This window comes from Piliocolobus tephrosceles, chromosome 20, assembly GCF_002776525.5.
Source record: "Piliocolobus tephrosceles isolate RC106 chromosome 20, ASM277652v3, whole genome shotgun sequence".
Classification (NCBI taxonomy): Eukaryota; Metazoa; Chordata; class Mammalia; order Primates; family Cercopithecidae; genus Piliocolobus; species Piliocolobus tephrosceles.
The window spans coordinates 37536213-37553635 of NC_045453.1; the positions used below are offsets into that span (position 1 = coordinate 37536213).

The window sequence follows — 17423 nt, forward strand, 5'->3', positions numbered from 1 at the left end:
CAAAAATGTGGGACCTCTGCATGAACTGCAGACTCCTTTGGAATGTTTTCAGTCCACAGATGTACCGATTAAATAACCCATGAAGAGGATTCTTTAAAACAGCTGCAGTGCATGATGAGTCTGTCTTGGTGTTGGGGATTGTGTGTATTTCTCTGCTTGGCTTGTTGGTATCCATGTGGCCTCTCCTAGGCCAGCCTCATCTCCTCTCCTTTCTCTCGGGTGGCATGATGCCCATGACCACTTATACCCCAGGACACTCCTGGCAGAAGAGGGAACAAAGAAAAGAGCTGGGGTGTTTTTGTCTACCCTATAATTTGTCTGAGTTTGGTTGTTTGGTTGTTTGGTTGTTTGGTTGGTTGTTTTTTGAGACGGAGCCTCACTCCGTTGCCCAGACTGGAGTGCAGTGATGCGATCTTGGCTCACTGCAACCTCCACTTCCTGGGTTCAAGCAATCTTCTGCCTTAGCCTCCCAAGTAACTGAGACTACAGGCACGCACCACGAAGCTCTGCTTTTTTTTTTTTTTTTTTTTTTTTAGTAGAGACAGGGTTTCACCATGTTGGCCAGGTGGGTCTCGAACTCCTGACCTCAAGTGATCCTTCCACCTCAGCCTCCCAGAGTGCTGAGATAACAGGTGTGAACCACCATGCCCAGCCCTGAGTTTTTAAAATCTATTTCAATCAAAGTTGACAAACTATTTTGGTGTCATCTAGCCTCAGCTTGGTAATTCACAGAGTGTGATTCTTTTATGCTTCTAAATTAAAATCTGTGAAGATTTTGGGGGAGTGCCCTGAAAGCTAAATCTTTGCTTCTTGGGGTAATGCTAAAGCTATTTCCAAAGATGGAAGGCAATGCTTCCATGTGCCTATATGGTCCGGGGCAACGGTTCCCCAAGCATTGACTAAGATCGGGAAAACCTCACTGTTGCCACAGGCCTCTTTCCATCACCACCATGAGACAGACTTAGCAAGAAACAGAATCATCAGAGTCCCTGGCAGGGAGAGGGGAGGAAGACAACTCATCTTCTCATGAGAAGCAATGGAGGTAAAGTGGGGTTTGTGTGCAGCCAAAGCAGCCATGTGCAAACCCAGCACGCAGCTCAGAGCCCTAGGTGAGCAGTTGGCATCAGAGATTCCAGACTCCAGCAGCCATTCACAGGATGATTTGTGAATGGACGTATTTTAACCTCTTGGAGCCTCAGCTTTGTCCTTTGTAAAACAGAAATGACAATGACAATAAAGATAGTAATAACACCATTTGTAAACTAAAAATAAAGAAGCTAAAAAATAAATAAACACAGGCAGACTTTTTGGTTTTGTGCAAGGATACGTCGGGACCCATGGCTGCTGCACTCCCTGAGGTCAAGGGCTGAGCGGTGCACTGGAGAAATGGCCATTCCTCAGCCTGGCTCTGCTGCTTTCGAGTCTTGGACATGGGTTAGTTTGTCACAGGTTGAACCTCCTGAGCATCTCCTGCAGTGACAGCCCCTTCTAAAGCTCAGCAGTTCCAAAATCAGCTCCCTGACCCCCCCAAAGCCACATGTTTTCAGTGAGGGGTGGAGAGTGGAGTCAACAGGGTCATGTGTGATGAGGTGCAGCTGAGCAGATACCCAGATTCCATGGGGCACGCCTTCCACACTGCACAGCCTTCATGCTGCGTGCAATTCATACTGCACACCCTCTCCACCGCACAGCCTCCACGCTGCATGTCATTCATACTGCACGTGCTTCCCCCTGGACATCCTCCACACTGCACAGCCTCCATGCTGCATGTCCTCCCCCCTGCACATCCTCTCCACTGCATTTCCTCCATGTTGCACGTGCTCCATGGTGCACATTCTCCCACCTGGACATCCTCCCCACTGCACGTCCTCCCACCTGCACATCCTCCCCACTGCAGGTCCTTACCCCTCTGCATCCTCCCCACTGCAAGTCCTCACCCCTGCAAGTCCTCCCAAGTGCATAGCCTCCTCCCTTCACATCCTCCCCACTGCACGTCCTTCCACCTGTACGTCCTCCCCACTGCACATCCTACCACCTGCATGTCCTCCCTTCTGTACATCCTCCCTGCTGCACATCCTCCCTGCTGCACAGTCTCCATGTTGCATGTCCCACTCCCTGTACCTCTTCCCTGCTTCACGGCCTCCCTCCTTCACATCCCCTGCACTGCATGGCCTCCCTCCTTCACGTCCTCCCCCCTGCACATCCTCCCCACTGCACGTTCTCCCCACTACACCTCCTCCCCCCTTCACATACTTCCCACTGCACGGCCTCCTCCCTTCACATCCTCCCCATTGCACGTCCTCCCCTATGCATGCTCTCCCCACTGCACAACCTCCCCCCTGCGTGGCCCGCCCTTGCATGACCCCCCCCCGCATGACCTCCCCCCTCATGTCCTCCCCTCTGCATGTCCTCCCCGCTGCACATCCTCTCCCTGCATGTCCTCCCCCACACGTCCTCCCCACTTCATGTCCTCCCCACTGCATGCTCTCCCCACTACACCTCCTTCCCCCTGCACATCCTCACCCTTTTACGTCCTTCCCCTTGCACGTCCTCACCCCTGCACATCCTCACCCCTGCAAGTCCTCACCCCTGCACGTCCTCACCCCTGCACATCCTCCACGCGGCACACCCTCCCCACTGCTTATCCTTCCCACCCACCACTCGTCCTTCTTACTGATTCCAGACTCCAGCACCCGAGGCTGGGAAGTGAGTATCTCCGCCTGGACAGCCTGGGGCCTCACAACTCCCCCATGAATTATGCATCCCTGTGGGCTGTTCCACTTTTCTTCCCCCTTAGCCATAATGATGGCAATTTTCATATCCCCTTTCTGTTCAGAGACCATATGGGGGCCAACGTGCAGAATAAAGAGAAGAGAAATCTCACAAGCATGGCTCTGTGGACAGAGGCTTTGCAGCCCCAGAGTCGTGAAGCAGCCACCACAGTAGATGCAGTGACTCCTCGACCTGTGCCTGGCAGGAGGGGCGAGGCCAGGAGCTGGCCCTGTAGCCTGAGCAAGTCACTTGCCCTGTTGGTGGAGTGGCACTTCAGATCCCTGCCCTGCAGGCTTGTTGGGGGGCGAGTAAACAGTGAGCCCAAGCTCCAGGAGAGTTCACCTGGAAAGTCCTTATCGTTGGACTGAGCCTATGGAAATGTGGTGTACCAGGGAGCCTCAGGTCTCACTGCAGCACTATGGCTGGCTGCAAAACTCTGACTGGCAGTTTTACCTGTGTTTAATTAACAGAAATAGGAAAGGGGGCCATGGTCACTTGTGGGCCTTCCCAGAGGCTATTAGTAAGGAGGAATGTCTGGGGCTGCTCAGACACCAGTGGTGAGCAGTGGGCTGGCATCCACACAAGTGCTGCACTCACAGGGTGGGCCCACCTGCACTTTTGTCTGGCTTCACAGGTCTGTGCAGAAGCCCCCTAAAGAAATGGCTGTCCCTGTCACTGCCTTACACTGCCACTGCGTTCTCAAAGCACTCCAGCTTGCGGCAGGAGGCCCCTGCTCAACAACCTTGGGCAGCTGGCAGAGAGCTAGGAAGCCAGGGCCTCCTCCAAGAGGAAACGAGCCACTACTCTTCTAGGAAACAATATCTGGAGTAAGATGGGCTTCAACTTTGTATAAGATAAATGCCTAGGAAGGGTGGCCCTGGCGTTTGGAGGAGTTGGTGTGAGTGCTTCGTATTTTGATGAGGAAAGAGCCCAGCCAGTGAAGTGACAGCCAGGAGGCACCCTCTGCACAAACACCAAGGCAGGGCCCAGCCAGTGAGCCTCCTGGAGGACCCGTGTGCCCTTTGTGGGGAGGGTCGGGCAATGGTTCTCTTTGCTAGGTCAGCATTGGAATCACCTGAGCTGCTTTTTAAAAATTACTGTGGAATTGGCCAGATGCAGTGGCTCACGCCTATAATCCGAGCACTTGGGGAGGCTGAGGCAGGCGGCTTACAAGATCAGGAGATGGAGACCATCCTGGCTAACTTGGTGAAACCCCGTCTCTACTAAAAACACAAAAAATTAGCCGGGCGTGGTGGCGGGCGCCTGTCGTCCCAGCTACTTGGGAGGCTGAGGCAGGAGTACGGAGTGAACCCGGGAGGCGGAGCGTGCAATGAGCCGAGATCGTGCCACTGCACTCCAGCCTGGGCAACAGAGTGAGACTCCATCTCAAACAAACAAACAAAAAATTACTGTGGAATCACAAACCACATGCCCCATGTTCTCACTTGTAAGTGGGAGCTGAATGATGAGGACCCATGGACGCAAAGAGAAGAATAGATACTAGGGCCTACCAGAGGTTGGAGGGCAGAAGGAGGGAAAGGAGCAGAAAGAATAACTCCTGCAGACTAGGCTTATACCTGGGTGATGAAATAATCTGTGCACCAAACCCCCATGACATGAGTTTACCTATAAAACAAACCTGCAGGCATACCCCTGAATCTAAAAAAGAAGTTTAAAAAACTATAAAATTAAAAAGCAAATTCCTGTACCCAGCTGCACCCTGATTCCCTGCTCCCAGCACACACCTTCTCCATCAGAACCCCTAGGAGAGTCTCCCTCAGCCCCTGCCACCAGGCCGCAGAGCAGAAGGGCACAGCTGAGGCTCGCTGGGCTGTCCTCTGCTCCTCGGAAGCTGCCCTCATGCTCCAGGTGGAAATCAGGCCCCACCTATGTCTTGACTCAGTTCAGAGTCAAGGGAAACTTAAAAGAGAGATTCAGGGGACAGTGTTCTCTGTCGATCCACGTCAGCCTTGCCTCATCCTTGTCCGCTAGTGAGAAGTCTCGGAATACAAAGAAAAACACGCCTGGGCTGTGCCTTCTGAGAGTCTGCAGTCCATCGTCAGAACACACTGACAGTGCATGGTGACAGCGGGCCCAGTTCTGCAGGTGGCTTGCAGGCGGGCAGTCGCCACAGGCAGTCCCTGCGAAGTCCCCAGTCCCATCCTTTGTCCCTACCATCCAGGCACTCACATCCCAGTGATCTTAGAAATACTGCTGGCCTGGCGCGGTGGCTCCAGCCTGTCATCCCAGCACTTTGGGAGGCCGAGACGGGCGGATCACGAGGTCAGGAGATCGAGACCATCCTGGCTAACACGGTGAAACCCCGTCTCTGCTAAAAAAATACAGAAAACTAGCCGGGCGAAGTGGTGGGCGCCTGTAGTCCCAGCTACTCCGGAGGCTGAGGCAGGAGAATGGCGTAAACCCGGGAGGCGGAGCTTGCAGTGAGCTGAGATCCGGCCACTGCACTCCAGCCTGGGCGACAGAGCGAGACTCCGTCTCACAAAAAAAAAAAAAAAGAAATACTGCTTTCTGTAGGATTTCTTCTGCAACTGAATGACCCAAGAGCCCCGTACTTGGCATTATTATCTTCCTGTTCTTGGCAAGCATTTCCTTGGCCGGGCCACCCTTCCTGGGAGGCTGTGTACTTGGAGCAGTAACGATGGCTCAAACAACATCAGCAACTGCAGCTGCCTCCTGGGGAGGGCCTGCACCTGCCAGGCATCATCCCACATCCCTGGACACCCCAGGATGACTCCTTTATTAATCTTTTCTCCTGTCCTGTCCTGCTGGTTCTCTCTTGCAGAGCGACTACTCGAGCGACACAGAGAGTGAGGACAATTTCCTCATGATGCCCCCGCGGGACCACCTCGGCCTCAGTGTCTTCTCCATGCTCTGCTGCTTCTGGCCTCTGGGCATCGCAGCCTTCTACTTGTCCCATGAGGTAAGGCCTCCTTGGTCTGTCGCACGTGGTGTGCAGGTGTTGAGGGCAGGGGTGAGGGCGACAATCCCAGCTGAGGAAGAGGAGAAGCGAGGAAGCCCAGACAGCTCCTGCTACTGCTGGGTCAGCCCTTGCCCATTTGGAGGATAGGCTGGGAGAAGTCAGAGTCAGGGCACCCTGGGGGCCGGGTGGAGGCATTCGGGCTGCCTCACCCCAGATGCAGCTGCATCCTCGCAGAGGCGGGACTGCCTTCTGAAGAGGCTTCACGACCGAAGCGAGTGTCTGCTGGGTAGAAGGCATATGGCCTTTGGGAGGCTGTCCTTCATTTAGGTGCTGGGGTTGTGTGCGTGGGGTGACCCCAGTGCCGGGAAACACCAGGCCCAAGTGGGCTACATTTAACTTAATGAGAGAGGAGAAAAGGGTTTTGATTTCCTTGCTAAAGAATCTTTCCTATAAAATAGATTCCAGTTCCACAGCAGCCCCCGTGTACCTGCCCCAAGTGAACGCCCTGCTTGTGGAAATGGCACATCTCAGTATGACATCTGCCGTTCCTCCCCAACATAAGGCTTCTAAAGGTTTCGATTCCCAGCCTTTTTCACTACAAAGCATCCTGTTGGTTGCCCCTTACGCAACCTACATTTTGAAAATATGGAAATATTTTTCTCTAGCAAGTGCAGAGTATTCATTCAGAAATCAGCTATATTCACATTTTTATTAATCAGAGAAAGACATTTCTACTTGCCAATTACAGAGTGAGCTGACGGCATTGCCATGGCCCGCTGCTGTCTGCCCAACCAAAACAGGGAGAAAGGGCACTCCTCTGCTGGCCCAGGGTGGGGATGGTGCCGGGCGCCCGTGGGGTGTTTTCAGGGAGGGCTGAAGATGCCTCGAAGGTACAGAGGGTCCCTCTCCAGCTTCTAGGGTTCGAGACCAGGGCTGCACACAACTGAGCCTGGCAGGTCCTTCGTCTGAAACAGATTGCCTGGCTGAGCCCAGCAGTTGCTTCTTGATGGCTTCTGTATTGGTTGGGTTTGTGGGACGAGTGAGAGGAGAATCCGCCCTGGCCTTATGGGGTTTCTGTTTTCCCCTGCACATCTTGAGTGGTGACTGGCCCCTCTTTCTGACATCCAAGGAGGAGCAGGGGAGAGTGGTGGGTGGCCTGTGGTCCTCCTGAGGGCAAGTGCTTCCTGACAGGGCACGAGAAGTTGGGCAGCCTTTGCAGGCAGGGGTGTAGCCAGAGGGGCACAGTGGGGAAATCTTTATCTGCTGGGGCTAGGCTGAGCAGTTGTTCCAGATCCAGCTTTGATCTTGAGGGTCTGTCCGAGCTTCTCTTGTGACTTCGTTCCACAAATGCCACAGAACCCCTTCTCCATCAGCACAAGCATGGGGTGGGGAGCCTGACTCCTGGGTCTGGCAGGGCCTGGTGGCTGTGGAGTGGAGGCAGGACATGAGTGAACCCTGCTGCAGGATGAGGTCCCAGACTGGGACACACAGGAGCTGGAGAAATGGGCGTGGGCACAGGTCCATGGTGGGCAGAGCCTGCCGTGCCACATAAACTGCACCCTGATGCTGCCAATAGACAAGAGCAGTCTTGCAAGGGGACAGATTGGGCCCAGGAGCTGGACAGGTGACATCAAACGCGACCCCGAAGCCTCCTTTGTACACCCCAGCCCTGCGTCATCTCCATATGGGGAAGAATAGGGACACACCCACCTTCATGGGGCCCAGCCGCTGAGACATCCATGTAAAAGTGCCACAGAGTGCTGGGTGGATGGAAGCCCTGGAGAGATGGCAAGGGGCCGCAGGGAGAGGCTGCTACATGGCCAAAGGAGAGACCAGTCCTTTGTGGTGTCCGCGGTCTCTGCTGCTCCGTGTGTTCGGATTGAAAGCCCCAGTCTCTGGTGCAGGGCAAGGTATGGACAGCGTCTCTATTCAAAAGATCATCATTGTAATAAAGAGCAAGGCTACAACTGTAGAGACTGTGTCTAGAGTCTTTCTCAGAAAGTAATTTTATTCTGCACACAGTAAGAGCCTCTCAGGCTTGGGTCTGAGAACTCATGGTGTTTGACACATTAGACAATAAAGAGGATTTCTATTACTTGTTTAGCTGCTAATGGGAAATGCAGTTTCTATAGAGGCTTCTGATCACTTTTTTGGAGATGAAGTGGAAACATTTTGGGGAGTGGGTGTAGGTGTTGCCTTCACTATGGGTGTAGAGAGGAGCTTTCAGGGCCATTGGCTGCACCCTCCCTTTTCATTGCGCTTTGAGAATGGATTTCCCTGTGGTAGAACCACATACAGAGAAGAGGTGCTGACACTTTTATAAAGATACCTGTGGAGGTGAGTCCCCTTTGCAGGGCCTGTATCCGCATCCCTTTCCAGTCAGAACTCCCTTCTCAGGCAGCTCCTCTTAGTCTGCAGTGGTGGTTCTGGGTGCTGCTGCAGATCCTGGAAACAAGCAGCCCTGCACAGGATGCCTCAGCCGGCTACCAGGCTGCTGAGCATTCCGTTTACAGCCCACACTGCAGATGTGTGGTCTCCAGCAGGCCATGATGGGGAAGCCGGCAGCTGCCAAGGAGAGAGAGTGTGGCACAGAATAGAACAGATGCAATCTGAGAATCCTTGCACTAAATTAAATCAGTGCTTTCCTAAGCAAGGCCACCTGGGAGTGCGAAGCCCAGGACTGGAGAGGGGGAAGCCCGTAACCCTCTCTGCCGCAGTGGCCAAGCACCTCCTGCCGCCTTGTTAGGTCAAGGGGATGATGCACCTGGGCGAAGAGCATGTTGGTGGAGCCGAGGCTCTCCAGGCCCACAGTGCCGTTAACGAGGAAATCTTTGACATCTAAGTGTGACTTTGGGTTTTCTTTCCATTTTATCTCAGATCATATCACAGTGTACTCTGACAGTCAGGCTGTATCTGCTCATTGTCAAAATAACTGTTCAGTGAAGTCAAAGGAACATGCCAAGCCATTACAGAAAAACAAAACAACATCTTATGGTAGTTTGATTAAAGTGGGCAGTGGAGAAAATGAGGGAAGCCATCTCTAGAATTATGCGCCTCCGATACGTTGTTTTGTCCTGTTGTAGTCTGGTCCCGCTTAGCAGGCAGCTCTCCCATGCCTCTGTTTCCTGACGCATACAATGATGTTAACATGATTTCCAGGGTGTGCAGTTAGCTGAGGGTTAGAGATGTAAGTCCAGTGAAAGTCCCCAGGAGGCACCTGCAGAGCAACTGCTGCTGGTCGTGCCCTGCTGGAAACCTGAGTTCCCCAGGTGCTGGGGGTCCAGAGGCCAAGGGATACCTGGAAAGACACAGACACAGCTTTCCCAGGAGATTTTGCTAATTCTAAAAATATGTTCATGAACTAGCATAACAGTAGTAATCAAAGTGTTAGTGAGGTGGGTAACATTGGCTGACCACCTACTGTGCGCCAGCTTCAGCATTGTGGCCATGCATCCTTGCTTCCAGGGTGTGGTCCTGGACCCCCTACGCACTTGCTAGAAATGCACACTGTCTGTTCCACCACAGACCTGCTCAGTCAGAGTCTCTGGGGCAAAGCCCAGGAATCTGCATTTTGAGGAGGCCTCCAGCTCCTCGTGGATGCTGCTGCTGTCACCTGGGAGGGGCCGTGGTGACCTGCGCTGCAGTCATGGCTGGGAATCTAATAAGCAGTGGGAAGCTGCAGGATGTCTTTTGGAAGAAATGACCCCCAGGCTTTGGTTGTGGTATGAAAGGAAGAGGGAAGGGAGGGATGCCCTGGGTTCTGATGTTGTTCGGGTGTGAGTAGTGCTGTCTTACATGCATGATCTCATAGGAGCTCTATGACATGGGTGCTGAAATCAGGGTTCAGTGAGGTTGAGTGATGAGCCTAAAGCCAACATTGGTGAGCAGTAAGCCGGAGCTAGCAGGATGTGTGGGCTTGGAGGCACCTGCCTTCTCTGGGGGAGGCATCTGGCTTATCCCTGAGCTGTGGGGTGGGCGTGGGTGGGCAGATGAGGGCAGCATGTTGTCTACAACTTCGTTTTGCCCAACAATGTTCCATCCGGTCCCCATTGCAAGCACACTTTGTAAACCAGTTCATACAGAGGAGGGTGTGGGTGTGTGCGATTATGGTGGTGTGGCTTCATCTAGGAACTGACATTTGTGAATGATACTGAGGATAGACATGAATCCCATAATTGGCTGAGTGGCTGCTGTCAGCTAGTTAATGCACACACTTTATCTTATTTAATCTTTGCGGTGAGTCCGGAAGGTGGAAAATTATTATCTCCAGTTTACAGATGAACAAAACTGAAGTTTCAAGGGATTTAATAAGTAACAGATATCACAGAGGTAGCAAGTATGGGCATATGAGGGAAATATTAATATTTCTAACCCTTAAAGCCATATTTTTTGCAATATAGTTTTGACTTTTATCTGTTTGCAAACAAAAATAGAACCACAGTCCTTGCTTCTAAATTCACCATCCCCCCACCCTGTTTGGAAAGGCTGGCAGGGGAGGAAAGCCTGTCTGAGCATGGTGTGGCATTGGTCCTCATGGCACTTCACTCTATCCCATGCGATGGGGGCAGCCAGGGACTGAAGCCAGAGCCCTGCCCCAAAGAGGGCACTGGGCCTGGACCTGCGCAGGGCAGGCCCCAGGGTTCGTGTGTTGACTCTGCTGGCAGACGTCTTTGCATCCAAGCATTTATTATGTCTTGATCTAATTTCATTTCATAAAATGTTTCTTTCCTTTACTAACTGCAACATTATAACAATAATTAAATGAGAAAAGGGTATTAGGAAGCAGATTATGAATTTTATGAATAGTACCAGCAAAGGGAATTGGGCAAATTAAGGGAAAAAAGAGACTCTTTTTATGGTACTGAAAATCTAGAACAAGAGTGCAACCTAGCTAGTAGCAAAGCCCCTTGGAATCCATTCATTTACCCACTGATTAGTGAACACCTCCCACGTGTTCAGTAAGTGCCCCGCATGCAGCAGTGAACAGAGCAAACCAAATCCCTCTTCTCAGAGCTAACGTGCTCGTCGCCTGCCTCTCTTCCTTGCAAGGTCAGCTTTACTTTTTACTCACTGGCTATTAGCTGCGGATGGACATGGGGAGTGTGGAGCTGGGGGAAACATTTTAAACAGGGTGGCCATGGCGGGGCTCGCGGAAAGGATGGTGTCTTATGATGAAGCCTTGGGCTGAGCTAGGGGGAGCCCTTGGGGAGGAGCTTCCAGACAGAGGCCTGCAGTGCCGAGGCCCTGGGGGGCACACGTGGGACAGGTGGGGCCGGCGTGGCCGAGCAGGGGGCCGCGGGTGTGGAGGGAGGAATGGGGGTAGGGGGTAACTAACAAGGCGGGACCAACATGGGCAGACCCCGAGACTCTTTAGGCTGTGACTGAGCGGGGCTTCCACTTTGGGATAAGAAGTCTCCGGGGCTTGAGTGGAGGAGAAGCCCCTATGGTCACATGCTCCCAGGAGCCTTCAGATGACAGAGCGGAGTGGGAGGCTCAGGGCGGCGGCAGCTGTCACCCGGAGACCTGCGCTGCAGGGGTGGCTGGCAATTTCACAAGCAGTGGGGAGCTGCGGGGTGTCTTCTGGATGAATGACCCCTGGGCTTAGGTTGCAGTGTGAAAGGAAGAGGGAAGGGAGGCATGCCCTGGACCAGGGGTTTCCTGCAGACGGGTAGGCAGCACCTGCAGTGGGGCCTCTCAAGTCCCAGAGCTGTGGGCCTCTGCATGGAGGCCCTGAACCACGGGGGCTCCAGGGAGACGTCTGGGCCGAGGGTAGGAGTGTGAGTCCTGAGCTGGGGGTCAAGTACCGGCCCGGTGATGAGGGGCCCGTGGGAGCATTGACCACTGATGAGCAGCTTCAGGCATGCAAGGAGGGACAGCCCCAGGAGCAGACTCCACAGCGAGAGGAAGGGAACCATCCAGCGAGGCAGAGCTGCACTGCTGGGACTTGGATCAGCAGGCACACCAGAGGGCCGCGGAGGGACTTGTGGGTGCTGGGGACATTCTCTTTCCTGACCTGGCTGCTGGCCGTATGCTTGTGGAAACTCTTTGAGCTTGATTTACACTTTGTGTATGTGTGTGCGCGCGTTTCCGTTTTCCCTAAGAATACTATATTTCAATTAAAACATTTAGAAAATGCACGTATTTGGGAGGCCTAGGGAGAGGAACTGCTTGAGGCCAGTGGGTTCAAAGCCAGCCTGTGCAACAGAACCCATGTATACAAAAATTTAAAAATTAACTGAGCGTGGTGGCTCGTGCCTGTGGTCACAGCTACTCATGAGGCTGAGGCGGGAAGATCACTTGAGCCCAGGAGTTCAAGACTGCTGTGATCTATGATCCCACCACTGCACTCAAGCCTGAGTGACAGAATGGCTTGTTTGTAAATATACATATGGATATGCAAAGAGAGAAATTGGACATAGTACATCTAGTTATCTTTTTTTGAAGAGTTTTGCTGTAAACAGAGAGTGAGAAATGGGGTGCTATTTAATGAGGTCATGTCAAGAGTGTTCTATTTTTGTTTTTGTTTTTGCTTTTAAGTGGGAGAAATGATAGCATACTTGTTCATGATGAAAATGACCCAAAAGAGAGAAAAATAAATGTTGTGAAATACGGTGGGAAGGAGAATGGGGGGACAGTTAGGGGAGCAATAAAAAAAAAACCCTGTGCACCAAGCACCTTGCACATACATGGCATTACACTCTTCTTGGGGCAGATGCACATGAGGCATTAGGCTATGAGAGTCATATACCTGTTCCCAGGTCATGTTTCCAAGGGTAGAGCCAGGATTCGGTGCCCGCATCATCATTGCCCACTTCTGGGTCAGTGATCAGTGATTACTGTACTTAGTGACAGATTCCACCAAATACTGCCCAAGTGTTAGAGGAAATCACCGTCTTGCTTTTAACATTGCAAATACCCACACAGGGAAGAGTTGTAGGAGTCTGATATCCTTGCCTCTAGTTTTCAGTAAAATAGCAGCCCTGCTTGTAGGTCCCGGGGATATGTCTGTCCTTCTCCCTCTGACTCCATTAAAACTGGATTATATTAAATTATGGGAGAGAACCAAGCAATCTTGGGTAATGATATGTACTAAAGGTACTTACTTTTTCTCTTGAATTTGATGCTCTCCAGCAGAGTAGAAATATAAGTCAGGTACAGGCTGTTCTTTCTCCTCTGAATAAGATGCTCTGCAAATTCTGCAAAGGTGGAGAGAACAATTGCAGGATTTGGATATGAAAGCTTATCACTCAAGTAAGCCTTGTAGGACATTAAGGGACACAACACCATCATCGTTCCAATAGGAATGAAGTGTTTCCCTTCTCAATCTTACTCTGAATGTTAATTCTAATTCTTTATGGCTGGTGTGTAGGATGCAATGTTTTCTGTCAATTTCCCAGAAAGAGCCTAAACCTTCCTGTAACCACCCTCAAGACATTGCTCAGAGAGTGTGGGGACACGTGTTCCTCCCAGAGATCCAAACAATGCCAGGAGTTGCAATTTGCTTTCTTAGTTGTGTTCTTGAGCTGCCAGGCTGTTGATGAACTAATCAACAGGGCCATCATAATCAGACTTGGATGATTTGCCCCCACTTTCTAGGTTTTTAAAATCAATTATTTAATTTTTGAATCAGGGTATCACTCTGCTGCCCAGGCTGGAGTGCCGTGGTACGATCATGGCTCACTGCATCCTCAGCCTCCTGAACTCAAGCTATCCTCACACCTCAGCCTCCCAAGTAGCTGGGAATACAGGTGCCTGCCACCACACCTGGCTAATTTTAGTATTTTGTAGAGATGGGGATCTCTCTTTGTTTCCCAGGCTGGTCTCAAACTCCTGGGCTCAAATGATTCTCCTGCTTCAGCCTCCCAAAGTGCTGAGATTACAGGTGTGAGCCACTGCTCTGTGGCCCCCAGTTTTTAATATGAAAAGAACAAGCTGATTTGCCCAAGGAAAGAGTTGAGGTCAGTAAGATCATCTGAAAGTAGGGAGAAATCAGGAAATCCTGAGGACTTCAGCTCATTGTCCACACCTCTGGCCCCCTGCTGCTGCTGGAAAAACTCAGTTTGTCTTTCTTTAAAGTTAAAGGGTACATGTGGAGGTTTGTTACATAAGTCAATTGCATGTCATGGGAGTTAGATGTACAGATTATTTCATCATCCAGGTAATAAGCATCACCCAGGTAAATACCTGATACATAATTTTTGGATCCTCTCCCTCCTCCTACCCTCCTTCCTCAAGTCGGCCCCATTGTCTGTTGTTCCTTTTCTTTGTGTTCATGTGTTCTCAATGTTTAGGTTCCACTTGTAAGTCAGAACATGCAGTATTTGGTTTTCTGTTCCTGTGTCAGTTCATTTAGGATTATGGCCTCCAGCTCCATCCCGGTTGCTGCAAAGGACATGATCTCCTTTTGTTTGTAGCTATGTAGTATTTCATGGTATATATGTACCACATTTTCTTTATCCAGTCTACCACTCACAGGAATTTAGTTGGTTCCATGTCTTTGCTATTGGGAATAGTGCTGTGATGAACATAATGCACACATACGTCTTTATAGTGGAATGATTTATATTCCTTTGGGTATATACCCAGTGATGGGATTGCTGAGTCAAATGGTAATTCTCTTTTAAGTTGTTTGAGAAATTGTCACACTGCTTTCCAAAATGGCTGAACTACTTAACACTCCCACCAGCAATGTAAAAGCCTTCCCTTTTCTCCACAACCTTGCTAGCATCTGTTATTTTTTGACATTTTAGTAATAGCCGTTTTGACTGTGTGAGAGTTTCTCATTGTGCTTTTATTCATATTTCTCTACTGATTAGTGATGTTGAACATTTTTTTCCTATGGTGGTTGGCTGCGTGTATGTTTTCTTTTGGAAAAAATCTGTCGTGTCCTTTGCCCACTTTTTAATGGAGTTCTTCCTTGCTTGTTAATTTGTTTAAGTTCTTTATGGATTCTGGATATTAGACCTTTGTTGGATGAATAGTTTGCAAATATTTTCTCCCATTCTGTAGGTTGTTTGTTTACTCTGTTGAACATTTCTTTTGCTGTGCAGAAGCTCTTTAGTTTAATTGGTACAGTTTATCAATTTTTGGTTTGTTTCTATTGCTTTTGATGTCTCCACTGTGAAATCTTTGCCAAGGCCTATGTCCAGGATGCTATTTCCTAGGTTATCTTCCAGGGTTTTTATAATTGTAGATTTCACATTTAAGTCTTTACTCCATCTTGAATTCATTTGTGTATACAGTGTAAGGAAGGGGTACAGCTTCAACTTTCTGCATATGGCTAGCCAGTTATCCTATCACCATTTATTGAACAGGGAGTTCTTCCTCCATTGCTTGTTGTTGTCGACTTTGTCAAAGATCAGGTGCATGGCTTTATTTCTGGGTTCTCTATTCTGTTTCATTGGTCTATATGTCTGTTTTTGTGCTAGTACCGTGCTGTTTTGGTTATTGTAGCCTTCTAATACGGTTTGAAATCAGGTAACATGATGCCTCCAGCTTTATTCTTTCCACTTAGGATTACCTTGGCTATTTGAGCTCTTTTTTGGTTCCACATGAGTTATAAAATAACTTTTTTCTGATTCTATGAAAAATGTCATTGGTAACTTGATAGGAATAGCGCTAGATCTTTAAGTGCTTTAGGTAGTATGGCCATTTTAACAATATTGATTCTTCCTATCCATGAGCAGGAAATATTTTTTTGGTTGATTGTATCATCTCTGATTTATTTGAGCAGCATTTTATAATTCTCATCGTAGAGATCTTTTGCCTTCCTGTTAGCTGTATTCCTAAGTATTTTATTCCATTTGTGGCTATTGTGAATGGAATTGCTTTCGTGAATCTTGGATGTTGTTGGTATATAGGAATGCTACTGATTTTTGCACAACTTTGCTGAAGTTGTTTATCAGATCTAGGAGCTTTCGGGTAGAAACTATGGGGTTTTCTAGGTATAGAATCATATGATCTGCCAACAGAGATAGTTTCACTTCTCTTTCTATTTGGATGCCTTTTATTTCTTTCTCTTGACTGATTGTTCTGGCTAGGACTTCCAGTACTTTGTCGAACAGGAGTGGTGAGAGTGGACGTCCTTGTATTGTTCCGATTCTCAAAGGGATTGCTTCCAACTTTTGCCATTCAGTATGAAATTGGCTTTGGGTTTGTGATAAATGGCTCTTATTATTTTGAATATGCTCCTTCAATGCCTAGTTTATTAATGGTTTTTAACATGAAAGGATGCTGAACTTTATCAAAAGTCTTTTCTGCATCTATTGAAATGATCATGTGGTTTTTGTTTTTATTTCTCTTTATGTAATGAATTACATTTATTTGTTTGCATATGTTGAACCAACCTTGCATCCCAGGGATAAAACCCACTTGATTGTGGTGGATTAGCTTTTTGTGCTTCTGGTTTTTGCTGAAAATTTTTACATCTATGTTTATTTAGTATATTGGCCTGAAGTTTTCTTTTTCTGTTAAGTCTTTGCCAGGTTTTGGTATTAGAATGATACTGATCTCATAGGATGTGTTAGGTAGAAGTCCCTCCTCCTCAACTTTTTTGAAATAGTTTCAGTAGGAATGATACCAGCTCTTCTTTACACATCTGGTGGAATTCGGCCGTGAAGTCATGTGGTCCTGGGCTTTTTCTGGTTGGTAGGCTTTCTATTTCTGATTCAATTTTGGAACTGATTATTGGCCTTTTCAGGTGTTCAGTTTCTTCCTGGTTCAATCTTGGGAGATGTTGTGTTTCCAGAAATGTATCCATTTCTTCTAAGTGTTACAGATGGTGTGCATAGAAGTGTTCCTGGTAGTCTCTGAGGGTTTTTGTATTTATGATTGTGTTTATTTGGATCTTCTCTCTTTTCTTCTTCATTAGTCTAGCTAGTTGTCTATCAAGCTTATTTATTCTTTCAAAGAACAAACTTCTGGATTTGTTTATCTCTTGTATGGTTTTTCACTCCTCAGTTTTCTTCAGTTCACCTCTGATTCTGCTTACTTCTTGTCTTCTGTTAGCTTTGGGGTTGGTGTGCTCTTGTTTCTGTAGTTCTTCTAGGTGTAATGTTAAGTTGTTAACTTGAGATCTAACTTTCTGATGTGGGCATTTAGCACCATAAGCTTCCCTCTTTAGGTAGGGGAGGCTTCGCACTGCTTTAGCTGTGTCCCAGAGATTCTGATATACTGTATATTTGTTCTCATTAGTTTCAAAGAATTCCTTGATTTCTGCCCTAATTTTATTGTTTACCCAAAAGTCATTCAGGAGCAGATTGCTCAATTTCCATGTAAGTGTATGGTTTTGAGTGATTTTCTTTATATTGATTTTTTAAAAACAATTCCGATTTTTGATGTGTATTTATGTGTTTATTTTGCCAATTACTCATTTAAGAGATAATTAAATGTGAAGTCTCTAAATCTTTTTTTTCTTTTGAGCTGGAGTCTCACTCTGTCACCCAGGCTGGAGTACAATGGTGTGATCTCGGCTCACTGCAACCTTCCTCTCCCGGGTTCAAGCAATTCTATTGTCTCAGCCTCCCAAGTAGCTGGGACTACAGGCGCCCGCCACCATGCCTGGCTAATTTTTGTATTTTTAGTAGAGATAGAGTTTCGCCATGTTGGCTAGGCTAGTCTCGAACTCCTGACCTCAAATAATCCGACCGCCTCGGCCTCCCAAACTGCTGGAATTACAGGTGTGAGCCACCGGGCCTGGCCTCCAAACCTT

At 48.9% G+C, this 17423-nt stretch overlaps 1 protein-coding gene across 3 annotated transcripts in view; it reads left to right on the top strand.

The window, feature by feature from the left end:
* SYNDIG1 (synapse differentiation inducing 1) overlaps positions 1 to 17423 on the top strand; it is a 195768-nt gene that overhangs the window by 108685 nt on the left and 69660 nt on the right. For all 3 annotated transcript variants that reach the window (XR_002726599.1, XM_023193467.1, XM_023193468.1), the window contains exon 3: positions 5576 to 5713. Coding sequence is in view for 2 of the 3 variants with exons in the window: in XM_023193467.1 (XP_023049235.1) it covers positions 5576 to 5713 (138 nt within the window). In the remaining variant the exon portion in view is untranslated. The remainder of the gene's footprint in view (positions 1 to 5575; positions 5714 to 17423) is intronic.